Raw genomic sequence first — 25,717 nt, 5'->3', positions numbered from 1 at the left:
AACTATCCCCCCACCCCAATAAAAAATCCAAACCCTGTTCCATAATTCTCCCACCCACACCCAACAATCTTCCATGTTCACTCCCAGGCTCCTTCCCTCTCTCTCAGCTCCTCCATTATCTCCGACTCCCCCAAGCCTTTGCACTGCTTCTGAGGGGTCCGGGAAATGTTTCTGTATTGTGTATTTAAATGCATTACTCAAAGTTCTGTATTAATATGCCTAGTAAGGAATCTATTTGTCAAAAAAAACATTTCCTGAGCCTTTTTTTTTTGGTCTGTATTATTACAGACATACTTGCTGATAGGTATTTTGAAATAAATTACCAAAATAATTGAAACTGGCATGATTATACGGTTTTCTTTTTACAAATAAAATACGTAAAATTTTGCAGAATTTTAATACTGCGCGCAAAAGTTTTAATTTTTCGGCACAGAATTCCCCCAGGAATAGCAACTGTCTATATTTCTAATGATCGAATCCCCCATTACTATTACCTGCCTCTTCCTAATACCTGGGGTTCCTTCCCCGAGAGAGGTATCCTCAGTGCAGGAGGCTACCATGACATCTGGAAGGAGGGTTACACTCAGATCACCTGTTCAGGGTTTCCTTCACAAACAGAAGAGCCAGTTATTTTCTTTAAATCAAAGCTCCAATTCTTAAAAGGTGGATTCTGAGCATATTCCATGGCCGGGGATTATGTCCAACATTACTGTGTGCAGGGGCTTCAGGGTCTCAGAGTCCCACCGCTGGGTACCAGGCCCTTTGAGCCAGGCACTGCAGGGAGCCCCCTGGAGGGCATCCTGAGCAGCAGAGTGTCTCTGGAAGGGACTCACTCACCAGCATTAAGGAGTGAGGGGATGGCTGCACAGCGAATCAGGTCCTCCAACAGCAAGCACTGACGGGCGATGAGAATGGCAACAAAGGTGGCCAAGGAGTCATGGAAGGATAAGTCGCTCACCTGGAAGACAGAAGAGCAGCCAGTGACCATCTCAGTTTCTGTTTCACCCCCTCAAGTTAGCACCATATGGGCCTGACTAGGAGCAGGGGGAAGGGCAAGCCCAGCAACTCCATGACCAACACAGCAAAACCCTCCATAAGGGCAGTTCCAACACCAAAAGGCAATTCCCCATCTCCCGCCCATGACAACCCTCTCCCATTCCCATCTCCATCCCCTCGGGGACACTCTCTCATGTCCCGTCCATCTCTCCCCCCTCCCCCCCGCCCCCACAGTACCCCTCTTTCCTCAGCCCTGTTATTTAAGCTTTTCCACTTACATCAACATTGCAGAGGAGGTCGTTGAAGCCACAAGTCCCATTATTGGAGGAGCAGCACAAAGCCTTGAGCACGCCCAGCCACTCGGCACTCAGGGACTTGCAGTAACCAGTCAGCTCAGCACATAGGATAGCTATGTCATTGACTCTGTAGAGAGGAGTCATGTGATCACAAACAGCACTCAACAGCCTAGCTCTTCCCTTCATTCCTAAAGCAGATCCGGGCTTTGGAGAATGTGGGGAATTGTTGTATCATGATTTTCTTTTTAAACTTTTTATTAAAGCAAAATTACAATAAAACGTTAACATACTACATTGTACATTACTTATTCTGGCTATAGATCCTGGCGTGATGTCTGAGGAGCCCTCCTCCTCGGAGTACGCTACAAAGGGTGATCACATTTCATAATACCTATCATCTTTTTGGTGCTTCTCTTGTGCACATATGTGGTAAAAAAGTCTGTGTTTTACTATCCCATTACTCTATAGGAGGAGGGGTCACATTTCTCTAGTAACGTGCAATACAAAGTCTAGCTGCTGACAATGAAAAAGAACTTCATTTGTTGGTTTATTTAAAATGCAGATCCTTTGCTGGATCATTAAACAAGCAGGTCAGGGGAACTCTTAAAAGTTAGCATTTTATTTCTATATTATTATGAAAAATGTGTGACTCGGTTTAGGCACTCACTTTGTATTGTGACCTACTAGGGCAGAAGGAGTTAATTTCTCCTCTGGGACAGGGGAATATGAGATAAGTGCTGGTCATGCAGATAAGACTGGGTTGGTATGTGTGACAGATATGATGGTTTGGAAACATGGAATATTCAGACTATTCTACTGAGATGTGACAGATTCTACAGACACCTAGAATAGTCAACCACTATTGCATCAACTTTATTAATGTTGTATATATCTTTATGGGCTGGCTAGTTCTCGAATTCCTGACTCAGTCACAGAATCACAGAAATGTGGGACTGGACTAGATGACCTGTCAAGTTCCCTTCCAGTCCTACATTTCTAGGACAGGTCATTTAGTCCAGCCCCAGCACTAAGGCAGGATAGAGTATTATTTAAACCATTTTGTTTGTCTAACCTGCTCTTAAAAACCTCTATTAACGGAGATTCCACAACCCCCCAAGGTAACTTGTTCCAGTGCTTAACCACCTTTACAGTTAGGAAAGTTTTTCTAATGACTAACCTTGCAAATTTTCCTAATGACTAACCTAAATCTCCCTTGCCTCAATTTAAGCCCATTATATCTTGCCCTCTCCTCAGTGGTTGAGAACAATTTACCACCCTCCTCTTTATAATCATCTTTTACATACTTGAAATGTCTCCCCTTCTCAGTCCTCTCTTCTCTAAACTAAACAAATTCAATTGTTTTCATCTTTCCTCATAGGCCATTTTCCAGACTTTTAATCATGTTGGTTGCTCTCCTCTGGACTTTCTCCAATTTGTCCACATCATTCCCCAAGTGTGGTGCCCAGAACTGGATTCAACACTCCAGCGTAGGCCTTATCAGTGCGGAGTAGACTGGAAGAATTACTTCTCATGTCTGCCTTACAACAGGCCTGCTAATACATCCCAGAATGATGCTTGGTTTTGTTGTAACAGTATTACGCTGTTGACTCATATTTAGTTTGACATCCACAAGTGCAGTACCTTGCATTTGTCCTTACTGAATTTCATCCTATCTATTTCAGACCATTTCTCCAGTTTGTCAAGCTCATTTTGAATTCTAATCCTGTCCTTTAAAGCGCTTGGAACCCATCCCCACCCCTCATCTTGGTATCATCCACAAACTTTATAAGTGTGCTCTCTACACCATTATCCAAAGTATTTATGAAGATATTGAACAGAGCCAGACCCATGACAGATCCTTGTGGGGCCTCACTCGATATGCCCTTCCAGCTTGACGGTGAACCACTGATAACTACTCTCTGGGAATAGCGGCAAAGAGTCCTGTGGCACCTTATAGACTAACAGACGTATTGGAGCATAAGCTTTCGTGGGTGAATACCCACTCTGTCAGATGCATGTAGTGGAAATTTCCAGAGGCAGGTATAAATATGCAAGCAAGAATCAGGCTAGGGATAACGAGGTTAGTTCAATCAGGGAGGATGAGGCCCTCTTCTAGCAGTTGAGGTGTGAACACCAAGGGAGGAGAAACGGCTTTTGTAGTTGGCGAGCCAGTCACAGTCTTTGTTTAATCCTGAGCTGATGGTGTCAAATTTGCAAATGAACTGAAGCTCAGCAGTTTCTCTTTGATTTCTGGTCCTGAAGGTTTTTTGCTGCAGGATGGCTACCTTTACATCTGCTATTGTGTGTCCAGGGAGGTTGAAGCGTTCTCCTACAGGTTTTTGTGTATTGCCATTCCTAATATCTGATTTGTGTCCATTTATCCTTTTATGTAGGGACTGTCCAGTCTGGCCGATGTACATAGCAGAGGGTCATTGCTGGCACATGATGATGGCGTAGATTGCATTGGTGGACGTGCTGGTGAATGAACCAGTGATGGTGTGGCTGATCTGGTTAGGTCCTGTGATGGTGTCGCTGGTGTAGATATGTGGGCAGAGTTGGCATCGAGGTTTGTTGCATGGATTGGTTCCTGAGTTAGAGTTACTATGATGTGGTGTGTAGCTGCTGGTGAGAATATACTTCAGGTTGGCGGGTTGTCTGTGGGCGAGGACTGGCCTGCCTCCTGAGGCCTGTGAAAGTGAGGGATCGTTGTCCAGGCTGGCTTGTAGATCACTGATGATGCGATGGTCAGTGGCACTGCTATGGGCACCATCATGGCCCCACAATATGCCAACATTTTTATGGCTGACCTGGAAGAACCCTTCCTCAGCTCTCGTCCACTCATGCCCCTTCTCTACCTACGCTAAATTGACGACATCTTCATCATCTGGACCCATGGGAAGGAAACCCTGGAAGAATTCCACCACGATTTCAACAGCTTCCACCCCACCATTGACCTCAGCCTGGACCAATCTAAACGGGAGGCCATTTCCTAGACACCACGGTGCAAATAAGTGACGGTCACGTTAACACCACCCTAAACTGAAAACCCACCGACAACTATGCCTATCTTCATGCCTCCAGCTTCCATCCCGGACACACCACACGATCCATTGTCTACAGCCAAGCACGGAGGTACAATCGCATTTGCTCCAAACCCTCAGGCAGAGACCAACACCTACAAGGTCTTCACTAAGCCTTCTCAAATCTACGATACTCACATGAGGAAATAAGGAAACAGATCAACAGAGCCAGACGTGTACCCAGAAGCCTCCTGCTGTGAGACAAGCCCAAGAAAGAAACCAACAGAACTCCACTGGCCATCACATACAGTCCTCAGCTAAAACCTCTCCAACGCATCATCAGTGATCTACAACCCATCCTGGACAATGATCCCTCGCTTTCACACGCCTTGGGAGGCAGGCCAGTCCTCGCCCACAGACAACCCACCAACCTGAAGTATATTCTCACCAGCAGCTACACACCGCACTATAGTAACTCTAATTCAGGAACCAATCCATGCAACAAACCTCGATGCCAACTCTGCCCACATATCTACACCAGCGACACCATCACAGGACCTAACCAGATCAGCCACACCATCACTGGTTCATTCACCAGCGCGTCCACCAATGCAATCTACGCCATCATCATGTGCCAGCAATGACCCTCTGCTATGTACATCGGCCAGACTGGACAGTCCCTACATAAAAGGATAAATGGACACAAATCAGATATTAGGAATGGCAATACACAAAAACCTGTAGGAGAACGCTTCAACCTCCCTGGACACACAATAGCAGATGTAAAGGTAGCCATCCTGCAGCAAAAAACCTTCAGGACCAGAAATCAAAGAGAAACTGCTGAGCTTCAGTTCATTTGCAAATTTGACACCATCAGCTCAGGATTAAACAAAGACTGTGACTGGCTCGCCAACTACAAAAGCCATTTCTCCTCCCTTGGTGTTCACACCTCAACTGCTAGAAGAGGGCCTCATCCTCCCTGATTGAACTAACCTCGTTATCCCTAGCCTGATTCTTGCTTGCATATTTATACCTGCCTCTGGAAATTTCCACTACATGCATCTGACAAAGTAGGTATTCACCCACAAAAGCTTATGCTCCAATACATCTGTTAGTCTATATGGTACCATAGGACTCTTTGCCACTTTTACAGATCCAGACTAACATGGCTACCCCTCTGATACATCTCTGGGAATAGTTTTCCAACCAGTTGTGCACCCACCTTTAGGTTCATCTAGACTATATTTCCCTAGTTCCTTTGTGAGAAGATCATGTGAGACATTGTCAAAAGCCTCACTAAAGTCAATAGGGAAGCTAAAGGGTTTCCTGCATTAACTAAAGTCACTTGGGGGAAGAGGACAGTTATTAACACAAATCCCTACTGCAGGTAACAAGTTTATGTAAGTTTCACCCCTGGGAAACAACACAGACTGGTCTGACCTGATTCAAGAGGCCTAGCAGACAAAGAAATTGTCTGTATAAAGTGACTGCCAAGATCACTTACACTTGATTCAAGAACTGACAGAAAACTGTGACCAAGAGAGAGATGCCCTGCAGAGGGCCTGAAGTACTTTAAACCTGTCAGGGTCTGCAGGTGGCAAATGGGTGACAGCTGGTGAGCTAGATGTGTATACAGGCTGTTTGTTGTTTTTAAAGATAAATAGTACTTTGCTTTATGAAAGCTGCCTGGTTACTGGTTAACCCTGTCACTGCCCCTGAGAGAATAGGGCTGCAGGTGCTGAACTAAAGTCAGATCTGCTGAGATAATCACAGTGAATTGAAGGAGTTTGCAGCCTAAGTGCACAGTCTGGAAGAAGAGGATTGCAGATTCCTGTCCAAGAAGGGTGATGGCTAGAGGCCCAAGACCTAACTGGGGTGCCTCAAAGAGTCAGAGGTGCAGTTAATTCCAGAACAGTTGTAACAGTCTGAATGAACGCTGAAGGACCATTAACATACAAATGGAGTTGCATCAGACAGGCAAAATGGAAGACAAACAACTGGATATTAACTTTTAAGAACTAGCAGCCAAGGGAAGCAGAATGTATGGAACATGCATAACAGCAACTTGAAACAAAGAATGGAAATATCAGCATACAGTGATAAGACCTCTGCTGTGCAGTGCAGAGGGAGAGACTGGAATCCTAGACACTTCCAGGCCAGAGAGACAGGTAATGCTGCCAGCATGGACAGGCATATAAGTTGGTTTTCCACTTTAACCAAAGGACCCTAAATACCATATTCCAGCTGACTATATGTGCTGGCTTGTTCTGTGTCTCCTCAAAACATCTGCTGGTTGTGTGGCTCCTGAGAGCGGCATATCTCCAAAAGGCGTCTAAACTAATTTGGACCCAATAGAGCAGCCCTGATGAGAAACGTGTGCTGAAGCCAGTAACCCAGCCTCAGGGTAACAGGGCTCATCCTTGTAAAAAGTGGAGGCCTAGGACTAAAGGGGTAACCTCCCAAAGAGGCTGTATGAATGTCAGGGTTATAGTATCCCCCGTGGACACATGACAAGTGCTACTGGTTCCCTCGTCCTCAGATATATCTTGCTGCCCCCTCGAGGAGCACAGACACTCCTTCTCCCTACACAAGTGGAGCCACCTGAAAGGGGTCTCAATAGCCCCAGCCCTGCGCCTCACCGGTCTGGGTCATGGTGTCCCACACACACGTGCATGAGTGCATTGCACACAAAGCTGTAGCGGTTGGCCGGGTTGTCGTTGAGGCTCTTGCCCAAGTTGGTGTAGGTGAAGTTGTGCGCGGATGGATTCTCAATGGTGTCGATCATGAACTCGGGCTCCCACAGCATGTTAGAGTCAGACGGCTCCACATTGCAGTAGATTGTGTTCTTCACCTTGGAGCAGAAGTCACTGACAGGGGCAGGAAGGGGAGGTTAGGCACTTCTGCAAACACGCTTCCCACTGCCTTTCACAAGCAATGCTGAGGCCCTGGGTGAGATCCTTCTGCTCCCTCCCCCAGACCTCCGCTGCAGCCTCTGCAGTGCAGAGAGCTCCAGCTTTTACATGAAGGCTTAAAGGGCTCATTCAAAAAAGTTCCTCCATGAAGAGCCATGCCTGTTCCTTGTTGGGGAAGCCCCTGGAAAATACCAGAGGGGGTTCAGTGACCTAGCCTAGGGCTGCCACTTCCTCTTGCTCTCAGTGCAGCTCCTGGAGGATGGAAGTCAACAGTGCTCATCAGCCAGCAGTTTAGCCTGCAGGCACCGCTGTAACAGAGATGGGCCCAGACAACTACCATTATCCCTGCATGCCCAGCTAGACCCGAGGCAGGGATCCCCCACTGTATGTCAATGAGGAAAGAACACTAGCTGGTGGGGAACAGTGTGTGCAAGATCACAAGCAAAGCGGAGGCCATGGTCTTTCTGAGGGCAGTGCCATTGCATCCAACCTGCCTCAAACTCACCTAAAGAGCTCCCCAAATTTACTCTTGAGGTGACTGCAGGAGGTGTACAGGTCGTAGAGGTAGGCCAGGATACAGCGCTCTGCTGAAGAGCCATCGGAGCGGTTCATGCCATGTTTCACCACCCCACACAGACTGTAAAGAGACAAGAAATGCTGCAGCAGCATGAAAGGAAAGCCTGAAGGAGCATGGCATCAGACAGAGGCAGCACCCACCCTCTTGAGGGTAGAGCCCTAGGCATGGAGACAATGCCCTCGGAGAAGAGATCCCTCCCCACCCCCACCCCTCCATGGGACAAAGCTCCAGGCACAGAGACAACACCTCCTAAGAGGACAGATCCCAGACCCCACAACCCGCGTGGGACAAAGCCCAGAGATGAGGCTTCCCCTGCCCAGGAGGGGCACAGGGCTCCCTTACCCTTCGAAGACCTGGGCCATCTGGTCTTGGTTCAGGATAAGGCAGGAGTGGTAGTGACGCAGGACAGCCACGATGCCTAGGCACAGACTGGTGGTGTAGCTGCCTACGAGGTCGGAAGATTTCAACAGCAGCTCTGCCTCCACCACGCTCAGCTCGTTCAGCAACTGCACCCAATGACATGAAAACCCTTCAGCAATCCAGACATCTCCACCACTACAAACCCTGTCATTGGGGTACCCGTCAAAGGGAGCCTGCTGGCTAGGCACCAATGCGTTCAGGAGCCTGAAAGCTGGGCGAAGCCCGCCATCCAGGCCCCAGTCAGTTCAGGGGGTCTGCCAGCATTGGGGTGCCGACCAGAAGAAGGCTGCCGGTTGGACACAAGCATGGGCAGACTGGCTTCCTAGATATGACTCTGACCTTTCACTACCAGGACCTGTTCAAAATCCCACTTAGCTCATCCACTAACTGGAGTGTAAAAGTCTCAGTTACACCTCCAGCTGCAGCAAATTTCCTGAAATATCATCTGGCCTAGTTGGCCACACCAGTAACACAGTTTGCATTGCAGAGTGGCAGGGCCTTCTGAGGGAGGAAACCACCCTCATTGTTGGAAGGGCTGCCATGAACAGAAAAGAAACCCTCTCGTTCAAGAAAGGCATCACTGCAGCTCAGGGACAAGAACAGTAGCAAGGTTCATTCCAAACAATCCTGAAACCTTTGGAAAAATGACCCTCAAAACCAGAGCCCCAGAGGAGGACTACAGCTTTGTGTCACACACAAGCATACCTCATGCCCACTCCCCCACGGAACACCAAAGAGTCTAAGGCCAGAAAGCACCATTATGATCATCTGGCAAGACACAGGCTAGAGACCCTCACTCAGAGATTCCTACATCCAACCCAATAACCTGTCGTTGAGCAAGAGCAGATCCTTCAGAAACACACTCAGTCTGGATTTAACGTAGATGAACCCCACTCTGGGGAAGCACCTCAGACCCCAGGGCTCACCTGGATGGCGAAGTCAATGAGACCACTGATGTTGAGTGAATACTCCATCAGGTCAAAGATGAACTGCACATGCTGCACCAGAGGCAGATGGTATGACATCCCTAAGGCAAAGCTGGTGATCTGTTCCAAGACATTGCGAGATACCTGCAGGCAGAGAGAGAGAGAGGCACAAGGGAGTATCAGCCCCTTGCAAAGCTCCATTTGTCAGATCCAAATTACTCTCCCACTATCTTCTTTGGAGGCTGCTTTCCATGCTGCAGTGGGACAGATACAGCCAGGGCCTAGGTTGGAGACAACTCTCTCCAGAACCCCATACCTGAGAGGTGACCTGGTGCTGATCAAAGTGAGAAAGGTGTTGGAATTTAGCAAAGATATCCTCAGCTGTTGGGAATGCCTCTGGCTTGCTCCTCTTCCTCTTCTGGCCTTCCTCTCCACCTGCCAAAGGCAAGAAATACAGGGAGCCATTACCAGACTACCTTCTTTAGGGCACAGAGCCACCCTACAGACAGCCATATGCATCTTCCAATTCCTCAGCAGGGAGCACAGGTCCACCCAACTGCAGGCAGAGTAACCACTGGAACAATTTACCAAGAGTCACGTGGATTCTCCATCACTGGTCATTTTTAAATCAAAATCAGACTTTTTTCTAAAAGCTCTGCTCTAAGGAATTCTTTTGAGGCAGTTCCCTGGCCTGTGTTACACAGGAGGTCAGACTACATGATCACAGTGGTTCATTATGCCCTTGGAATCTATGACTATGAACCAGGGAGCCTCACGTTCCCCCCATTAGGACAAAGGGTCTTGGGCCAACTCATAAGCTGTCAGGCCCGCTCTAGAAGGCATCAAATCCAACTCCCAGAGACGGGAATCCCTAGTTCAGAGTGATGGTCAGGGATGGTGAAGCATCTAATCCATCCCAAATGAGTTAGCTATTCTCTCAAGGGCTCTGACCAGTCGCAGTTTAACTGCCCCAATGTAAGTGCTTCCCTTGGGAGACTAGCCACTTTCACCGGGACTCAGCCTCAAAATCCCTCAGCTCGGTTTCAAGAGCATCTCATCTCTCCTTTAAAGGAGCATCCTCAACTTAAAAACATTGGTGTCTGTTGTTGTTGTTACAAGGCACCTCTAAAAAGCCCTGGACTGACAGAGATTACAGAAAAGTGGAATGGACCAAATCCCCACCTGGTGTAAATCAATGTAGTTCCATTGACTTCAGTGCAGCTGTGCTACCTAACATTTTTCAGCGGGTTTCCTGTGTTACAGCACATTGTGTCTAGTCAGTGTCACTGCTTCCCTTGCACACTCAGTCTCCTCTGTGTACAGGTCTCCCAAGGGACCCAACCAGCTGGAAAGGAACACCTTCCTGGGGCAGGGCAGACCCAGGCTGCACTAACCTGTCTCCGCTGTGCTCTTCCTGTTTAACACCTTCAGAATGTCTTTGGTTATCTTCTTGATGGCATGTCGGGCATCATCTCGCTGTTTCCCAACCCCAAACAGAACCACCAGCCGCTGGTTACATTCGTGACTGCATGACTCCTCCTGGGAACCAAAGGGAGACAACAGCATTAGCTGCTTTCAGGCTAGATGCCAATCATCTCGTCACACATGGGTCTCTAAGAGGAGAGGGAAGGTGCAGCTGGGAGATGACCCTGGGGAATGGGGAAGCAAAGAACCACCCCAGGAGCCCACTCATTCAAGGCACGCATGGTCGTGCTCCTTTCCCTTTCAGTGCTCAAGCTGCAAGGCATCAGGCGTCCCATGTTTGGGTGGAGCTGCAGCAAGGAAATGTGCCGGTCTCATCATGGGAGGGTGGCGTGAGCCCAGGTCTGATACCTGGGTGAGAGGGGCTGGAGGAGGTATGCACAGTTCTCATACCTGAGGGATAGGAAAGTGCGTGGCATACTGGATGTGCCGGGGCTGGTCGTATAGGGATGCTAGTGTTCCTTCTGCAGCCTTTTCCTTTAGCAGAGGCTTTGCTTCCTTCTCAGGGTCTGGTTTTTCAGGGGAAGGGCTGGCCTTAGACTCACAGTGCATTGGAGGAGAGAACATCTAGGGAGAGAAGACAAGATTGCTGTGGTACATGGCCATACATCAATGGTACTGAAAGCAGGCCACAAGGCTATTCCAGCCCACAGCTGATGAGGAGGGCAAAGCATGGGGACAGCACCCACCCCTTAGGACACTGCTCCCAGCCCAGGTACCAGATCCTCCTCCCCAATCTGCACATGAGTACAGCTTCCTAGTACACCTCGCACTGAGAACAAGCAACAGAAAATTAGGAATTCCAGGCTATGATTCTGATGACAACACTCCACAAGAGCCACGATTAAGGCAAAAGGCCCCCTGGGGGACAATTCAGCCCCAGACACCACAGTTATCCAACACACACCCTGAAAGATAGAAATGGCTGAAAAAAGAAATTTCCCAGAGACTTCAACAGCAATCGTTCGTAGCTCTTATTGTGCATCTTCACTCAAAGTGCTCTGCAAACATGAAAGAATGACTCCCCACAACAAGCTAAGAAACACACAAACTAAGGCAGAGAGGTCAAGTGACTTCCCCAAGGCTGCACAGCCATTGGATGACATCTCTTCCCCCAGGTAAGCAAGAGTCTCAATGTCACCATCCTTTCACCACTTTCACCCTCGATACCCTGCACTGCCTCTCAGTAATGTCACTCTCACCTCCTGCTTCCTCACCATTCCAAGTGACAAGCAACTGGCCACATCCCCTAGCTCCTGGGGTGGTGTCAACCCTGTGAAAGAGGAAATTCAGGGAATGGCACACCTGATTACACAGCTGGATTCTAGCCTGCCTACATGTTCTGTACCACTCTACTCAAGAGCATTCACAGGCAAGTTGTGTCTACCATACAGCTCCAATCGGCCACTACACACAAGCCCTTTTGGCGAGGCCCTTCAATTCCACAGAGGACACAGTGCACCCAGCAGCAAGTTGATGCACCTCCACATTGGCAAGGTGCCCAACAAAGCATACCTGAGCTACTCACCGAGCACCAGGTAGGAGAGGCAAACAGGAACGTACCGAGAAATCGGTCTTCTCCATGTCATCAAACAGCACGCTGGAGCTATGATCAATATCCATGGACTCCGAGAGGCCTGTGTCCTGGGGCCATAAACAAGGGCAGCCATTAATTCTCAGTGCTGCACTAGGAAACGTGTACACCTCAGAGTTTCCCCACAGCATTGTCCAGCCTACATCCCCAGGCAGAATGAGCCCCCCCCAGCAGTGCTTGTGCCAGCCACACTGTTAATGCCCCTTTGGTTTTCAAATCCTGAGTAGCTTATTCCATGCTACCATATTAGAGCCGGGCTGCACAGCATGAGCAACAGAATCATGGCTCCAGGGCCTTTTCCATGCCACAGGCCCTTTTCAGCTGCTTAGAATTTAATCCTTCACCTTTGGGTTGAAGTTTTATAGGATTAGCCTTGTGGGAGGGAGGAGGCAGGTGGCCACTGCAGGTACTTTGCAGGGGAAGAGTCCAGGATGTCAAGACACTCAGGAAGGAGGACTTGGGAAGGGGCCAAGAGAGCCGGTGCTCCTCACCTCCAGTTTGATGCCACTGTTGCCCATCCCCTCCTTTCTGTCATGCTCCTCGGTGGGGTCATCAAAGGGCGAGGGAGGGCGGGGCCCATGCGAGTCCATGGCCAAGTCACCCCGGGAGATGAGCGTGCACATGTAGATGTTGTGAGAGAAGACGTCGTGTCGGATCAGCTCACAGAACAGCAGCACCAGGTTGAAGAACTCCACCTTCTCGCTTTCACTCCCCGGGTCAGCTGGAGGCACAGCAACAGCACATGAAGGAGCAGGTAGCCCTACCAGAGTCCTCCCTCCAGCACTGCTCTGAGCAACACGGGTCACCTGCCCGACACCTAACCCCGGGATGTCCTTTTGCAGGGCTAGAGGAAGAGTTTCCTAGAGGGCCCTCAATCACCCGGCAGGACTCAAGGCAGGACTAGGAAACCACAGTGGGGACCAAGGCCAGAGTACACAGCTGGCAGAGGCAGCAACTAAGTGGTTGGGCTCCTCTCCAGTTAGTCTCAGCAGCAGTTACATTTCCTCATCCCTTCCTAATGTCTTGCCGTCTGGGCTACATCCCCTCCTCTCCAGAGTCCAAGTGAGACTCTTGGGTGTGTCCAGGGCTCAAGGGAGAGGGAAGGCTGGACATTAGCGAGTTCTCGTTACGTACTTAGCACAGGAGCCTGAGTGTCGAGGAACTGCATGAGGACGTCCTGGAAGACAGGCGTGCTGGCTGCTGAGAGGGAACCTGAGGAGATGGAGCCTTTCTCATCCACAACTTCAGAATCCCCACATCTCTGCAGAGACAGACATGAGTACAGGCTGCTGCCAGGAGGAGAAATTCAGTGTTCCCCACTCCCGAAGACAGACCTTGTCTTTTTAGAGATAACCTCCCCCCATAGGAGAAAGCCATCCTAGGGAACCGTCTCATAACCCACTATGCACAGCCTCTGAGGAGACCTAGTGCTTCTGTATCTGTGCCCCAGAGAACCCGAGAGACACACAGAGCAGTTCCATGCAGTGGGGCGGTCTCTGGCCTACTATGGATCAAAGTAAATGCTCATGCTAAAGGCACTAGCACCAGGGGGCCTTTGGCCTCCAGTACTCAGCTAGCAGGCTTCTGCCTATCAGTTCCGGAGACACAACCTCACTACACAGTTATGGGGGAGCTCTCCTTTGGAGAAGGTCGTCCCTGCTTTAACCCCAGCGACCAACCCAGTAACTACTGCTCTCTTTCCAACTATTAGCTGCTGTTCAAAGACTTCCAGGGTCCAGCAGGGGCAAGGACTCACCTCGGCCTCTATCTCCGCTTGCCGCTTTTCCAGCAGTTTAGCCACAACCATAGCCCTGTGACGTCCAGAGCGCTTACAGCTCACAGCCCACTCACACAGCAAGGCCACCACTGCGTCATCATCTGGGGAGATCTGTCGGGACACAGGCATGATGGTAAAACACTGAACAACAGGTAAGAGTTCAACCGCTCCTGAAGGCACAGGCAGTCAGGACACCAAGGAAGGTGATCAGCAGGAAGACAACCAGCCTGAAATCTGCTCTACTCCTCTCTTCCCAGTACACACAGAACACACACCAAGCCAGAGCCTGAAGCAGGGATTCCATGCTCCATACAGACCACACAGTGGGGGAACTCCAGCACCAGCTGCTTGTCTCCATCACACACCCCTGGGAAATCTTAAAGCAGGGCTTTCTTCACAGAATTCCTCCTTTTCGGGGTCAGGCTGTGGCCAAGCTCACCAAGCACATTACCCCAGCCCTTCAGAGACTGCCCTGGCTCCCAGTTTGCTTGTGGGTGCTGATACTGACTGACCTCCGAACCTCTAGCCATTTGGGTCCCAGCTATCCAAGACATGCTACTTTCCATGCTCAGCTGTGGTAAAAGAGCATGACCTAGCAGCTCCTGAATTCCAAAGAGCAGCCTGTGGCCCTGAATCCAGCAGGACCAAAGTCAACTGCCTTTGGAAGCTCCCTGCACAGCCTCCCGCCTGGTACTAGCGTGGGTCACCATTTCCTGGATGGGCTGTTTAACGTTTGGTTTTCGTGTATTTATACAGCATGTTTTTATAGACCAAAGAAACCACCCCCCGTCAACGGCGATTCCCATTTCACAGAGGGCTGGGGTTGTGCCTTGCTCAGGACAGTCATTGTTGGCTGTACGGAATGCTACTCTGCAGCACCAGACACCACTTCCCCCATGTCTGCACAGGCTTCCCCTCCCCAAGAAATACAGGCAGCCCTTACCCTAGGCTCTCACAATGCACACCCCACTCTCGCCACACGAGCTCTCTCCCTAAGCCAGGGCTGCGTAGACACCCCCTCCAATGGAGTTCCAATGTCTTGTCTGCAATGGGCCACTTTTCCTGAGGCACCCAAGTAGCTAGTTCCCTCATGGTACCAGCTGGACATAAATCTGAAAGAGAACCACCCCCTAGACTAGCCTGCACCCACCACCACCACCAGCACAGGGCATCACCAGTGTGGCCCATTACCCACCTCATGACTGTCTTTGCTTGGTCCCAGCCCAAATATCCTGTTGTACAGGGAATCCAAAGAGTTGCTGAAGTCAGATCTCTCAAAGCTGTGACTGTCCAGAACTTCCAAGGTGTGCAGAACCCGGCCAATAGTGAATCCTGGAGCGCACAGGGAAGGAAAGGGGAGTGTGCATGAGCAAGCATTTGGGCAACTGGTATCACAGACTTCGGAGCGCAGGAGGCAAAGCCCCAAATCCCGCGAGCTCAGAGCTTGGGAGACAGGAGACAAAACCTGTGGTTGGCAGGGGGGAGCTGATCCCCACAGGGCTCTGAGCCTGGGAAAGAGCGAGATCCATCTGCGTTCTCCTCACTGTGGTTAATCGAGCAGAAATGTGGCCAAGAGACAAGCCAAAGACAGGATGACTGGACATGGAGCTCCTTAGGGCACTGGCTCAGGGTAACACGTCTAACGCTAGGGAGAAGAGATTGCAGATCCTGCAGTAAGTTACCTGCAGTGGTTTCCTGGCACTTGTCAAATGACCAGCGGACCTCAACAGCCTGGCCACGCTCCTTTATCTGCTGCTCAATCTCCCGGAGCTTCGCCCGAACCTAAAGGCAAAGGAATTCCATAAACACGTGCGAGGGTGGCCAGAATAAACTTGCAGCACGGAGAGCTGCCAGCAGAACCCAGGGAACGTCAACTGCCCTGCCTGAGGCACAAGGCGAGAGAGATGCCGCCCATCCCCAGGTGGGGCGCTGGCTGCCTCAGGCACAAGGGGAAGAGATTCTGCCCACCCTCCAGGTCCATGGGCGCCCTGCTTGCCGCACAAAGGGAGGAGAGGCCTCCTGCATCTCTTAGTGCCTCAGCTGCTCAGGCTCAGAAGTGGCAGGAACACAGCCAGAGGTCCTGTTGCTTAATATGGAGAGATAAGCCTGAATGGACTGGGGTAGGGTTAACGTCCTGGACCCCCAACACTCCGCTCACCTGCTGGGTGAAGGCTGAGTTCCCCCCGGGCATGGGCAGGTTGGAGGGGGCAATAGGCAGATGGTCCAGTGGAGAGCCAGTCTTTATCCTGCTGTCAGTCAGGGAGTAATGCCAGACCAGAGCACTTGGGCAGCACAGGATGATACTCTGCAGAAGACAGCCAAAGAAGAAGCACTAAGCATATCCAAGCCTGACTTCTGGGTCCGAGAGCACCCTGCAGGGCTATTCCGAGATTGTACAGATACTCCCCAGCCTCAGCCTCACCACACCCTATGAATAGGCTCCCACCTGAAAGAGCTTTGAGGCTGGAGAGTGTGCTGGGGTACAGAGGTGCCCTCTCCCTCTGAAGGAAGCTACCCAGCATTTGCTGCATTAGCTTACTTAGACTAGACACATTTAAGTAACCAAGGCCAAAACCCCAAGTTGCCTTAGGCCAGTGAAAGCTGGTGCATGCAGCTCATAAAGACCCACAATAACACCACATGAATTTCCCCTGCTGGTCCTGCTGGGCAGTTACATTAATGACACAGAGAGGACTCACTAGCAAATATATCAGAAGTGTGATGGGGGAATATATGTAGGCCAAATCCAGGAGCCCCAGGGTTTCTTATTCGTTGCTACAGATTCCATAGTCAGACACGCCGCATAATACAGGACAGAGCATTTCACCAAGGGATTTCCACACCAAGCCCAGGACTTCTGATTCAGTAGGTTTTTAGTCGGCTAAAAAGTCTGACCTCCTTCAGTCACTCATTGCAAGGCAGGCTTTCCACTCTTCTAATCACTATGGCTTGTCTCTGAACTGCTTCCAGTTTTTAAACAACTTTTTTAAAGTGTGGGCACCAGAACAGGACACACCATCCCAGTAATGCACTCACCACTGCTATAGAGAAAGGTAACACCACCTCCCTAGGCCTATATTAAGTCCTATCTTTAAGTCCTTTTCCAAGTTCTGCTTTCCAGAATAAAGTCCCTCATCCTTCAACTGTGACCTACATTTTTCATTCCCAGATGTAAGACTCTGTATTTTGCCATATTAAACTGCATATTGTGCCCTGGGATCCACCCATCATCATTATTTACTATCTCAACTAGTCTGTGTCATCTGCAAACTTTACCAGGAATGATCACTGATAAAAATATTAGATAGTGTTGGGCCAACAACGGATGCCTGTGGGATCCAACTAGAAACACTCTCTTTCAGTGATGACTCCCCGTTCTATCAGCCAGCCAGTTTCTAGTATGTGCTATGCTGATTTTGCATCATACTAATATTTTAACCAGAATGTCTTCTGTTGACCCATCAGAGCTCCAGCCTCCTTCACCATTGATATTAACCCAGCAAAACCCTACCTGTAGAATGCAGCTGAGCCCAAATACCACCGGGCGGTGTTGGGGACAAAGCAGCAAGTCACTGAAGGGACTGGGGGGAGGATTTCCTGCAGCCGGTTGAGGGGCAGGTGTTGAAGGGAGAGCAGCTCCTGTTTGTGCGGATAGGATGTGGGGCAGGTGCCCACCTGTGCCATCCAGCTGCATGGCAAGCCTGCGGGTACAGAAGTAGGCCAAACGCCTGGACAGGTATGCAGACTGCACAAACTCTCCAGAGTACTGTGGGGAAGAAGGAAAAAGCATCCCAGTTCCAACCAACACTAGAGAAGTCCCCAGAGCCCAATGCTGTGCAGTGGTGCCTCACGGATAGGGCCACAGCCTCACCCAGATCAAAGGCCTAAACAGCCGGGGAACCCGTGAGAAAAGTGTCATCGCAAAGCCATTTAAGCACCAGTGAGATTCACAGAGCACCATGGACAACATTTCCATTGAGCTCAGTGTACCCAGACCCAGCCTTCTCAGGACCTTGGGGGCCTAGCTGGAACCAGCCATGGGAGCAGAAGAGAAAAGCCACTTCTATCCAGTTCCATCCAATGAACACACCACTAGCATCAAAAGCCCAGCTGTTACAGGTAAGGCAGGGACAAGGAGCTGGAACAAAACCCCTTGCAGTAGCAGGAAGTAATGGGAAAAGCAGCATTCCCTTCTGGTAGCTGGTGGCTAATGTGGGGGGGGGTGGCACTCAGCTGGGAGAACACCCCAGGCTACTGCAAGGTGGCTTGCGTTCCCCAGAGCCGTGTTGGAGGAGGCAGTTTTCTCCAGAAGCTCACCCGCAGCAGCAGAGGTAAGAGCAGTTTCAACAATTCATCTTCTCCTGGCCGTATCTTCTCAAAGCATTCAAGCACCCAGGTAAGGAATTCGTGTCTGTCCAGCATCCCATCCTGGAGACAGACAGACAGAGTGAGAAGACCAAAGGAAGAGCATCCTGGAGTTATTCTACCCCTATTCCTCCTGCTGAGCCACCCAGGGACTCAGGGGTGGAATACATTCTGCAAAAACAAATTACTTCTGAGCCTTGAGTATCCCTTGCAAACCCCACCCCAGCAGCTCCCCTCAACACCTCACCTGGAACATGAACATAGCCAGTTTCTCATTGTAGTCCCATTGTTTCAAAGCGTGCTCCACCTCCTGCGGCATGGGCCCAGACGGTGAACCACAACCCTGCCCAGAGAGCTGCCTATAGAACTCAGAAATCTTTTGCAGCTGCTCTGACAGGTACTTGGTGATGATCTGTGTCCACTCTGGAAGGAAGAGACAGTCATCCGTGAGTAGGTAAGCAGGAAGAGGCATGGGAGAGGGCTGATCTAGGCAGAGGGAGTGGGAGCCAAAGAGTTCCTGTGATGGAAGGAAAACCACAAGGAAAGAGATAGGCCTGTGGGTTCCAGGGGAAGGTGGAGAGCAAGGGACAAATTCTGAACTGCATTTTAAAGCAGGACTTTAACACACAAAATACAGGAAGGCAGTTCGCCAGGAAGGAAGATTCCTTAAACGCTTTTGTTGAAGATCTGGCAAGAGCAAAGGAATGGAGGGAAACAGGAGGGAACAGCGTCAGGACAGCCTGATGTAGCGTCCCCATTAGTGATCTGAGAGATGGGGCTGCAACATGATAGTGACATTTCTCAAATCTCTCAATTCGCGCCCACCCATTTCAGATACCTGTTCAAGGCCTTGGTCTTAATCTTCAAAACACTTAATAAAGTACGTCCCAGCTACATTAAAGCCCAAATTTCATTCTATGAACTGTCAAGATATTTTGGCTCCCCTGGGATGATTCAGATCACAAAGCCCAGGACAAGACATGTGAGAGCTGGGAATAAAGCATACTTGAAAGGGTTGAGCTGTGGAAAAAGCTTCCAGAAGAGATCAGGAGATTAAAAAAAACAATACTCTGTAAACAAACATATTAATCAACCAACCCAATAAAATAAAAAAGCTAGAGTGTTGTCTTTGTCCCAAAAAGAGAGAGGAGCAGAGACTTCAGGAAGTCCCTCTTGCTATTTCTTTTACGTGGAAAGCGCTCATATACTATCGTGATGGACAGCAGTATAAACCATAACAGACAGGCTTTACCATATGCTGCTAATTGGAAGGATCCTGGAACTCACAGAGGCCAGACCCATTATCCAAAGAGGCCCAGCGAGGCTGGAAACATGCAGGAAATAACAGAATGGGATTCTGTTGGGGGAAATACATTTTGGGAGAAATAACCTTAAACTAATCTGTCTAGCTTAGCTAAGACACACCTAAGGGCAGACATAAGAGTCCACAAATATGTTAAAGGTGTAAAAACCAAGGATGGAATGGGGTTATTAAGGGGAGGAACACACAGGGTGTAAGGAGCAGTCATGAGAGTGACCTGTGAAAGGCTATCAGAAAATATTCGTTCTCAGTAAGATGTATTTGTCTGTTGTCCAAGGGAACAGGCTGAAGCCCCATTGCCTGGGATGTAAGGAGAAGGATGAAAACAGCAGGCGTGATCCAGTAGAAGGAAGCCTGCGCTGCCCCCTTCTGGCTAGAAAGACAAGGTGGATGAGGTAAAATCTTTTATTGGGACAACTTTTGTTGGTGAGAGAGACAAGCTTAGAGCCACCTCACCCACCTTGTCTCTCTAACACCCTGGGACCCACCCGGCTACAACCACGCTGCATATACCCTGCCGACTAGGGCAAATGTGGCCAAATAGATCTTTTTCATCCTTAACGACTACTATTCTATCGAGGAGGTGCAAGCACAAAAACAGGCAAGGAAGAGAAAACCTGGTATGGAAAAGGCCAGGGCTCCACTCAGGGCACTTACCGATAAAGGGATCAATGACGTGCCGTTTTTTCACCTTAGTTTCTGTGATGGCAGCATAGTAGGCGCAAGTCATTTTGATCAGCCAGGCTGCTCTCATCACTGGAACAGTGTATTTTGCCAAGTAACCAAAGACCTCCTCCTTCTTACTAAAGATGGGTACCTAGAACAGAATAGAAAAAGGGAAAAGCTAGTATCCAGGGGATCCAGAAAGGAATCACCCCAGAATAACATCCTCTACCACCCTTGTGCCTGGACAACCATGCACAAACTAAGTATCACACAGCTTGCACCATTCCGTCAGGACAGTTACAACATAAGGAACGTTTTCCTGGGTCAGCAGGCAACAGTACCAGAGCTGCAGTGCAACACATGAGAAATGAAGCAGGACACTGGGCAAAGGCACTGCAAAGAGGCAGGTCTGTCATAAACACAGTTCTTAAGGAAAGGGTGGATAACGAGTCAAGACGTGTGTAAGTGCCAAAGTTACAAAAGACACACTAACAGCCTGTGAAAACTGAATTTTACCAGCAGGAGCCCTGAACTCCACGACCTGGCAAACTTTAGCCCAGAGGTAGTCAATACACAGACTACAGGCCAAATCCAGACCACCAGATGCTTTTGAATGGACCCCAAAATCTTTTTATTTACTTATTATTATCATTGTTGTTATTTTATTATTTTCTCTGGGGTCTGGACCTTGATTATACCTGGACTAAGAAATTTGGACCTTGACAAAAAATAATTGACTACCTCTGCTCTAGCCTCGACATTATACACTCTGCTCGTACAACAATAGGGACTAAACTTCCCCACAACCACTGCCAGGCTCACAAGACCCCTATTTATAGTCCCACCTCTACAGAAGACAGAGCTTTCTTTCCTCATCCAGCCCTGGGAGAATTCATAATTCCAGCTCCACTATGGTAGCATCAAGGCCTAGCTCCTGGAGCACAGAAATGTAAACGCTCTTCTTAACCAGCTCTCCATCAGGCCAATACACAGAGCTCTTCTCTGTAAAAACGCTGCCACAGACACAGGAGTGTGGGAAGTCATTCAGCTAGTTATCACTAGACAATCTCACTACAATTTTTGAGAACTTGAAAACACCATAGCAGCATGAACTACCCTCATCTAAGTATGAGGCCAATAAAGGCAGGCAGCAGCAGTTCCCTTAAAAGCAATCAAAATGCAAATAAAACATTCAAGCTCTACATGCCATGAGACAATCTTAGCCTTGTCTCTGAATAACTGGGAACCTTAGCTCTACAGCTGGGGAGGACACAGGCAGCCCAAGATGAGTCCTGGACACACACACTGAGAACTATAACCAATCTGATGTGGAGAGAGAACAAACCTCTTCAAACCGCAAAATCTCCACTGCAATCTTCAAAAATAGACAATACCCACACAACCAGGTGAGGGAAGAGCTCAGACAGGACATGTTCTACCTTTTTTGGCAGCCTCACCTGCAACATACCTTTTTAGCCAGGTGAGTGAGGGGCTTAGTCCCAGACAGATCTGTGAACCAGTTGTTTATGGCACTCTGAGAGCGTGCCGTCACCAGCCAGAAGTTATCTTTCTGGTTCACCTGAGGTTTCCGTCTTCCCGTGTCAGGCAGCGTGTTGCAGCGCAGCTTCTCTGCAATAATGCTGCTAAAATTTGAACTGATCTGAAAAAGAGACGAGGGTAAGAAACCTCTCACAGAACTGGGTCCAGTGAGCTACACAATAACCCCTTGTCAGTCTCTAGGAGAGGCTTGGCTTTATTAATTAGTTACATACATTTGCTATTATCCCCAAAGTCTCATTAGCATGAACTTCCAAAACCAATCACCAAAAACAGCCAATGGTTCCCTTTGCTTCAATCAACAAGAAGACCGTCTGCAGCAGGACTGAGAATACCTCAGTAAGGGAACTCCTGAATTGCAGCACTCAAATAGCCTGGCTTTAGCACTGCTGGAATGAACGTTGCTAATTCTTTGGCAGAAGAACCCAACACCTGGCACTTACTGACGGCCTTCCATCCAAGGATATCAGTGGGAAGGGCGCCTGGTGAGCACTCCCGCATTGTACAGGAGGCCAAACTGACACGCAAGCTATCTCATGACTCCCAGCTTTGTGTTTGCACCAACAAAGAAGTCTGTCTTCCAAACATACACCTTCTTATCCACCACAGCAATGGCACTGCATCAAGCCAATACTGATGTTCTAACCTCCTACTTAATTTGCAGCTCATGTGTGAGCCAGTGATCTGTGAGGATGGGGCATCTAGGTACTAGTTATCAACAGCGATGGATAAAGATCTGTGACCACAGCACACCTCATCACTGACACTGTGAGTAAGGAGCTGAGCAGACTACTCTGCCACCAAGGCTGGGAACATAGCAGCCCACCACCACAAAGAAGGATTGACACTCCAAGAGCTTAGCCTTGGGAAGGTGATAGGCCAGATCATCACAAGAGTGTAAACCTGTCCACCCTAGAACTCCTATCCCAAAGACCCTGGCTGTGGGCCATAAAAAGACCAAGGTCTAGAACCACCACACTAATCATCACCAGTCTGGGTGCAGAACTCATTAAGAGCAAGGCCTACACCGGGAACCCTAGTAAGAGGGACTCAATGCAGTGGGGCGTGGCCCGCAAAGCCCTGCAGGGATCTCACCTTAGCTGGATTAAAGTTGACATTTTTGGCAGTGCCATGTTCATCTCCAGAGACTGCCGGCTGATTATTGAAACCCTGCTTCACATTTAAAGCGGTGAGCTCATCCTGTGCAAGAAAAGGAGTAAGGGAACACTGCATGGCAGTGCAGCTCTACACAAGCCATGCAGCTCCCCTGGAAGCCCAGCCTGGGGGCAAGGGACAAGACAGTGAGAGAAAGGACGTTATCCTCCCCTGCTGGCCCCTACCACAGCCCTTACTGAGGGAGGGCAGCTTCCCAGCCTCATCCACTGATCTCCACAGGGACAGGACCCCTCGGCGACGGGGGGCTCATCCCCCAACGCCCCCCACCCCGGGGACAGGAGCCCTCGGCGACGGGGGGCTCATCCCCCCCACCCCGGGGACAGGAGCCCTCGGCGACGGGGGGCTCGTCCCCCCCCCCCCCGGGGGACAGGAGCCCTCGGCGACGGGGGGCTCATCCCCCCACCCCGGGGACAGGAGCCCTCGGCGACGGGGGGCTCATCCCCCAATGCCCCCCACCCCGGGGACAGGAGCCCTCGGCGACGGGGGGCTCGTCCCCCCCCCCGGGGGACAGGAGCCCTCGGCGACGGGGGGCTCGTCCCCCTCCCCCTCCCCCGGGGACAGGAGCCCTCGGCGACGGGGGGCTCGTTCCCCCTCCCCCTCCCCCGGGGACAGGAGCCCTCGGCGACGGGGGGCTCGTCCCCCTCCCCCTCCCCCGGGGACAGGAGCCCTCGGCGACCGGGGGCTCGTCCCCCTCCCCCGCCCCCGGGGACAGGAGCCCTCGGCGACCGGGGGCTCGTCCCCCTCCCCCGCCCCCGGGGACAGGAGCCCTCGGCGACGGGGGGCTCGTCCCCCTCCCCCCCCCCCGGGGACAGGAGCCCTCGGCGACGGGGGGCTCGTCCCCCTCCCCCTCCCCCGGGGACAGGAGCCCTCGGCGACGGGGGGCTCGTCCCCCTCCCCCTCCCCCGGGGACAGGAGCCCTCGGCGACGGGGGGCTCGTCCCCCCCACCCCGGGGACAGGAGCCCTCGGCGACGGGGGGCTCATCCCCCCACCCCGGGGACAGGAGCCCTCGGCGACGGGGGGCTCGTCCCCCAACGCCCCCCACCCCGGGGACAGGAGCCCTCGGCGACGGGGGGCTCGTCCCCCTCCCCCTCCCCCGGGGACAGGAGCCCTCGGCGACGGGGGGCTCGTCCCCCTCCCCCTCCCCCGGGGACAGGAGCCCTCGGCGACGGGGGGCTCGTCCCCCTCCCCCCCGCCGGGGACAGGAGCCCTCGGCGACGGGGGGCTCATCCCCCCCACCCCGGGGACAGGAGCCCTCGGCGACGGGGTCTCATCCCCCCACCCCGGGGACAGGAGCCCTCGGCGATGGGGGGCTCATCCCCCCACCCCGGGGACAGGAGCCCTCGGCGACGGGGGGCTCATCCCCCCACCCCGGGGACAGGAGCCCTCGGCGACGGGGGGCTCATCCCCCAACGCCCCCCACCCCGGGGACAGGAGCCCTCGGCGACGGGGGGCTCGTCCCCCAACGCCCCCCACCCCGGGGACAGGAGCCCTCGGCGACGGGGGGCTCGTCCCCCTCCCCCTCCCCCGGGGACAGGACCCCTCGGCGACGGGGGGCTCGTCCCCCCCACCCCCCCAGGGACAGGACCCCTCGGCGACGGGGGGCTCGTCCCCCAACGCCCCCCACCCCGGGGACAGGACCCCTCGGCGACGGGGGGCTCGTCCCCCCCACCCCCCCGGGGACAGGACCCCTCGGCGACGGGGGGCTCGTCCCCCCCCCACCCCGGGGACAGGACCCCTCGGCGACGGGGGGCTCGTCCCCCAACGCCCCCCACCCCGGGGACAGGACCCCTCGGCGACGGGGGGCTCGTCCCCCCCCCCATCCCGGGGACAGGAGCCCTCGGCGACGGGGGGCTCGTCCCCCCACCCCGGGGACAGGACCCCTCGGCGACGGGGGGCTCGTCCCCCTCCCCCCCCCGGGGACAGGAGCCCTCGGCGACGGGGGGCTCGTCCCCCCACCCCGGGGACAGGACACCTCGGCGACGGGGGGCTCGTCCCCCTCCCCCCCCCGGGGACAGGAGCCCTCGGCGACGGGGGGCTCGTCCCCCCCACCCCCCCGGGGACACGACCCCTCGGCGACGGGGGGCTCGTCCCCCCCCCACCCCGGGGACAGGACCCCTCGGCGACGGGGGGCTCGTCCCCCTCCCCCCCCCGGGGACAGGACCCCTCGGCGACGGGGGGCTCGTCCCCCCCCGGCCCGGTCACGCCCCCGGCCCCCACCTCCTTCTGCTTGGGGTCCTGCGGGTAGACGTCGGGCGGCCCCAGGCGCGGCCGCTTCAGGGGCCGGTGCTCGTAGCTCAGGATCCCGAAGGCCGCCATCGCCGGGGGGGTGGCGGGGCCGGCGAGGCTGGGGGAGAGACACGGCCGGGCCACAACAAGGAACGGCGGAACCAGCCGAGCGGGCCCGAGCCGGCCCCCGACAGTCCCGGAAACTGCCGAGCGGGGTCGGAGCTTCCCGAGCCGGCCTCCGGAAATTGCCGAGCGGGGTCGGAGCTTCCCGAGCCGGCCCCGGCTGCCCCGGAAATTGCCGAGCGAGTACGGAGCTTCCCGAGCCCGCCTCCGGAAACTGCCGAAGGGGGTCGGAGCTTCCCGAGCCGGCCCCAGCGCCCCGGAAATTACCGAACGGGATCGGAG

At 52.3% G+C, this 25,717-nt stretch overlaps 1 protein-coding gene across 3 annotated transcripts in view; it reads right to left on the bottom strand.

Annotated features, from left to right (window-relative positions):
• The window catches only part of MED12 (mediator complex subunit 12), a 78,014-nt gene extending 52,564 nt beyond the window's left edge, over positions 1–25,450 (bottom strand). For 2 of the 3 annotated variants that reach the window (XM_074962819.1, XM_074962820.1), the window contains exons 1-23: positions 25,304–25,450; positions 23,005–23,109; positions 21,821–22,012; positions 20,344–20,503; positions 18,613–18,788; positions 18,318–18,428; positions 17,512–17,766; positions 16,159–16,305; positions 15,683–15,782; positions 15,196–15,332; positions 13,980–14,111; positions 13,358–13,484; positions 12,715–12,944; positions 12,193–12,273; positions 11,023–11,196; positions 10,542–10,686; positions 9,464–9,582; positions 9,148–9,291; positions 8,144–8,307; positions 7,730–7,861; positions 6,952–7,179; positions 1,275–1,419; positions 838–958 (exon numbers count right to left, since the gene is read on the bottom strand). In XM_074962819.1, the coding sequence (XP_074818920.1) occupies positions 838–958; positions 1,275–1,419; positions 6,952–7,179; positions 7,730–7,861; positions 8,144–8,307; positions 9,148–9,291; positions 9,464–9,582; positions 10,542–10,686; positions 11,023–11,196; positions 12,193–12,273; positions 12,715–12,944; positions 13,358–13,484; positions 13,980–14,111; positions 15,196–15,332; positions 15,683–15,782; positions 16,159–16,305; positions 17,512–17,766; positions 18,318–18,428; positions 18,613–18,788; positions 20,344–20,503; positions 21,821–22,012; positions 23,005–23,109; positions 25,304–25,402 (3,424 nt within the window). In that variant the 5' untranslated portion in view covers positions 25,403–25,450. The remainder of the gene's footprint in view (positions 1–837; positions 959–1,274; positions 1,420–6,951; positions 7,180–7,729; positions 7,862–8,143; positions 8,308–9,147; positions 9,292–9,463; positions 9,583–10,541; positions 10,687–11,022; positions 11,197–12,192; positions 12,274–12,714; positions 12,945–13,357; positions 13,485–13,979; positions 14,112–15,195; positions 15,333–15,682; positions 15,783–16,158; positions 16,306–17,511; positions 17,767–18,317; positions 18,429–18,612; positions 18,789–20,343; positions 20,504–21,820; positions 22,013–23,004; positions 23,110–25,303) is intronic. The other variant, XM_074962818.1, reaches the window with a different exon arrangement.
• Positions 25,451–25,717: the final 267 nt, after the last annotated feature.

The sequence above is a fragment of the Natator depressus genome, chromosome 9 (assembly GCF_965152275.1).
Source record: "Natator depressus isolate rNatDep1 chromosome 9, rNatDep2.hap1, whole genome shotgun sequence".
NCBI lineage: Eukaryota > Metazoa > Chordata > Testudines > Cheloniidae > Natator > Natator depressus.
Note: the sequence above shows the minus strand (reverse complement) of the source record. Positions and strands in the feature narration are given on the sequence as shown.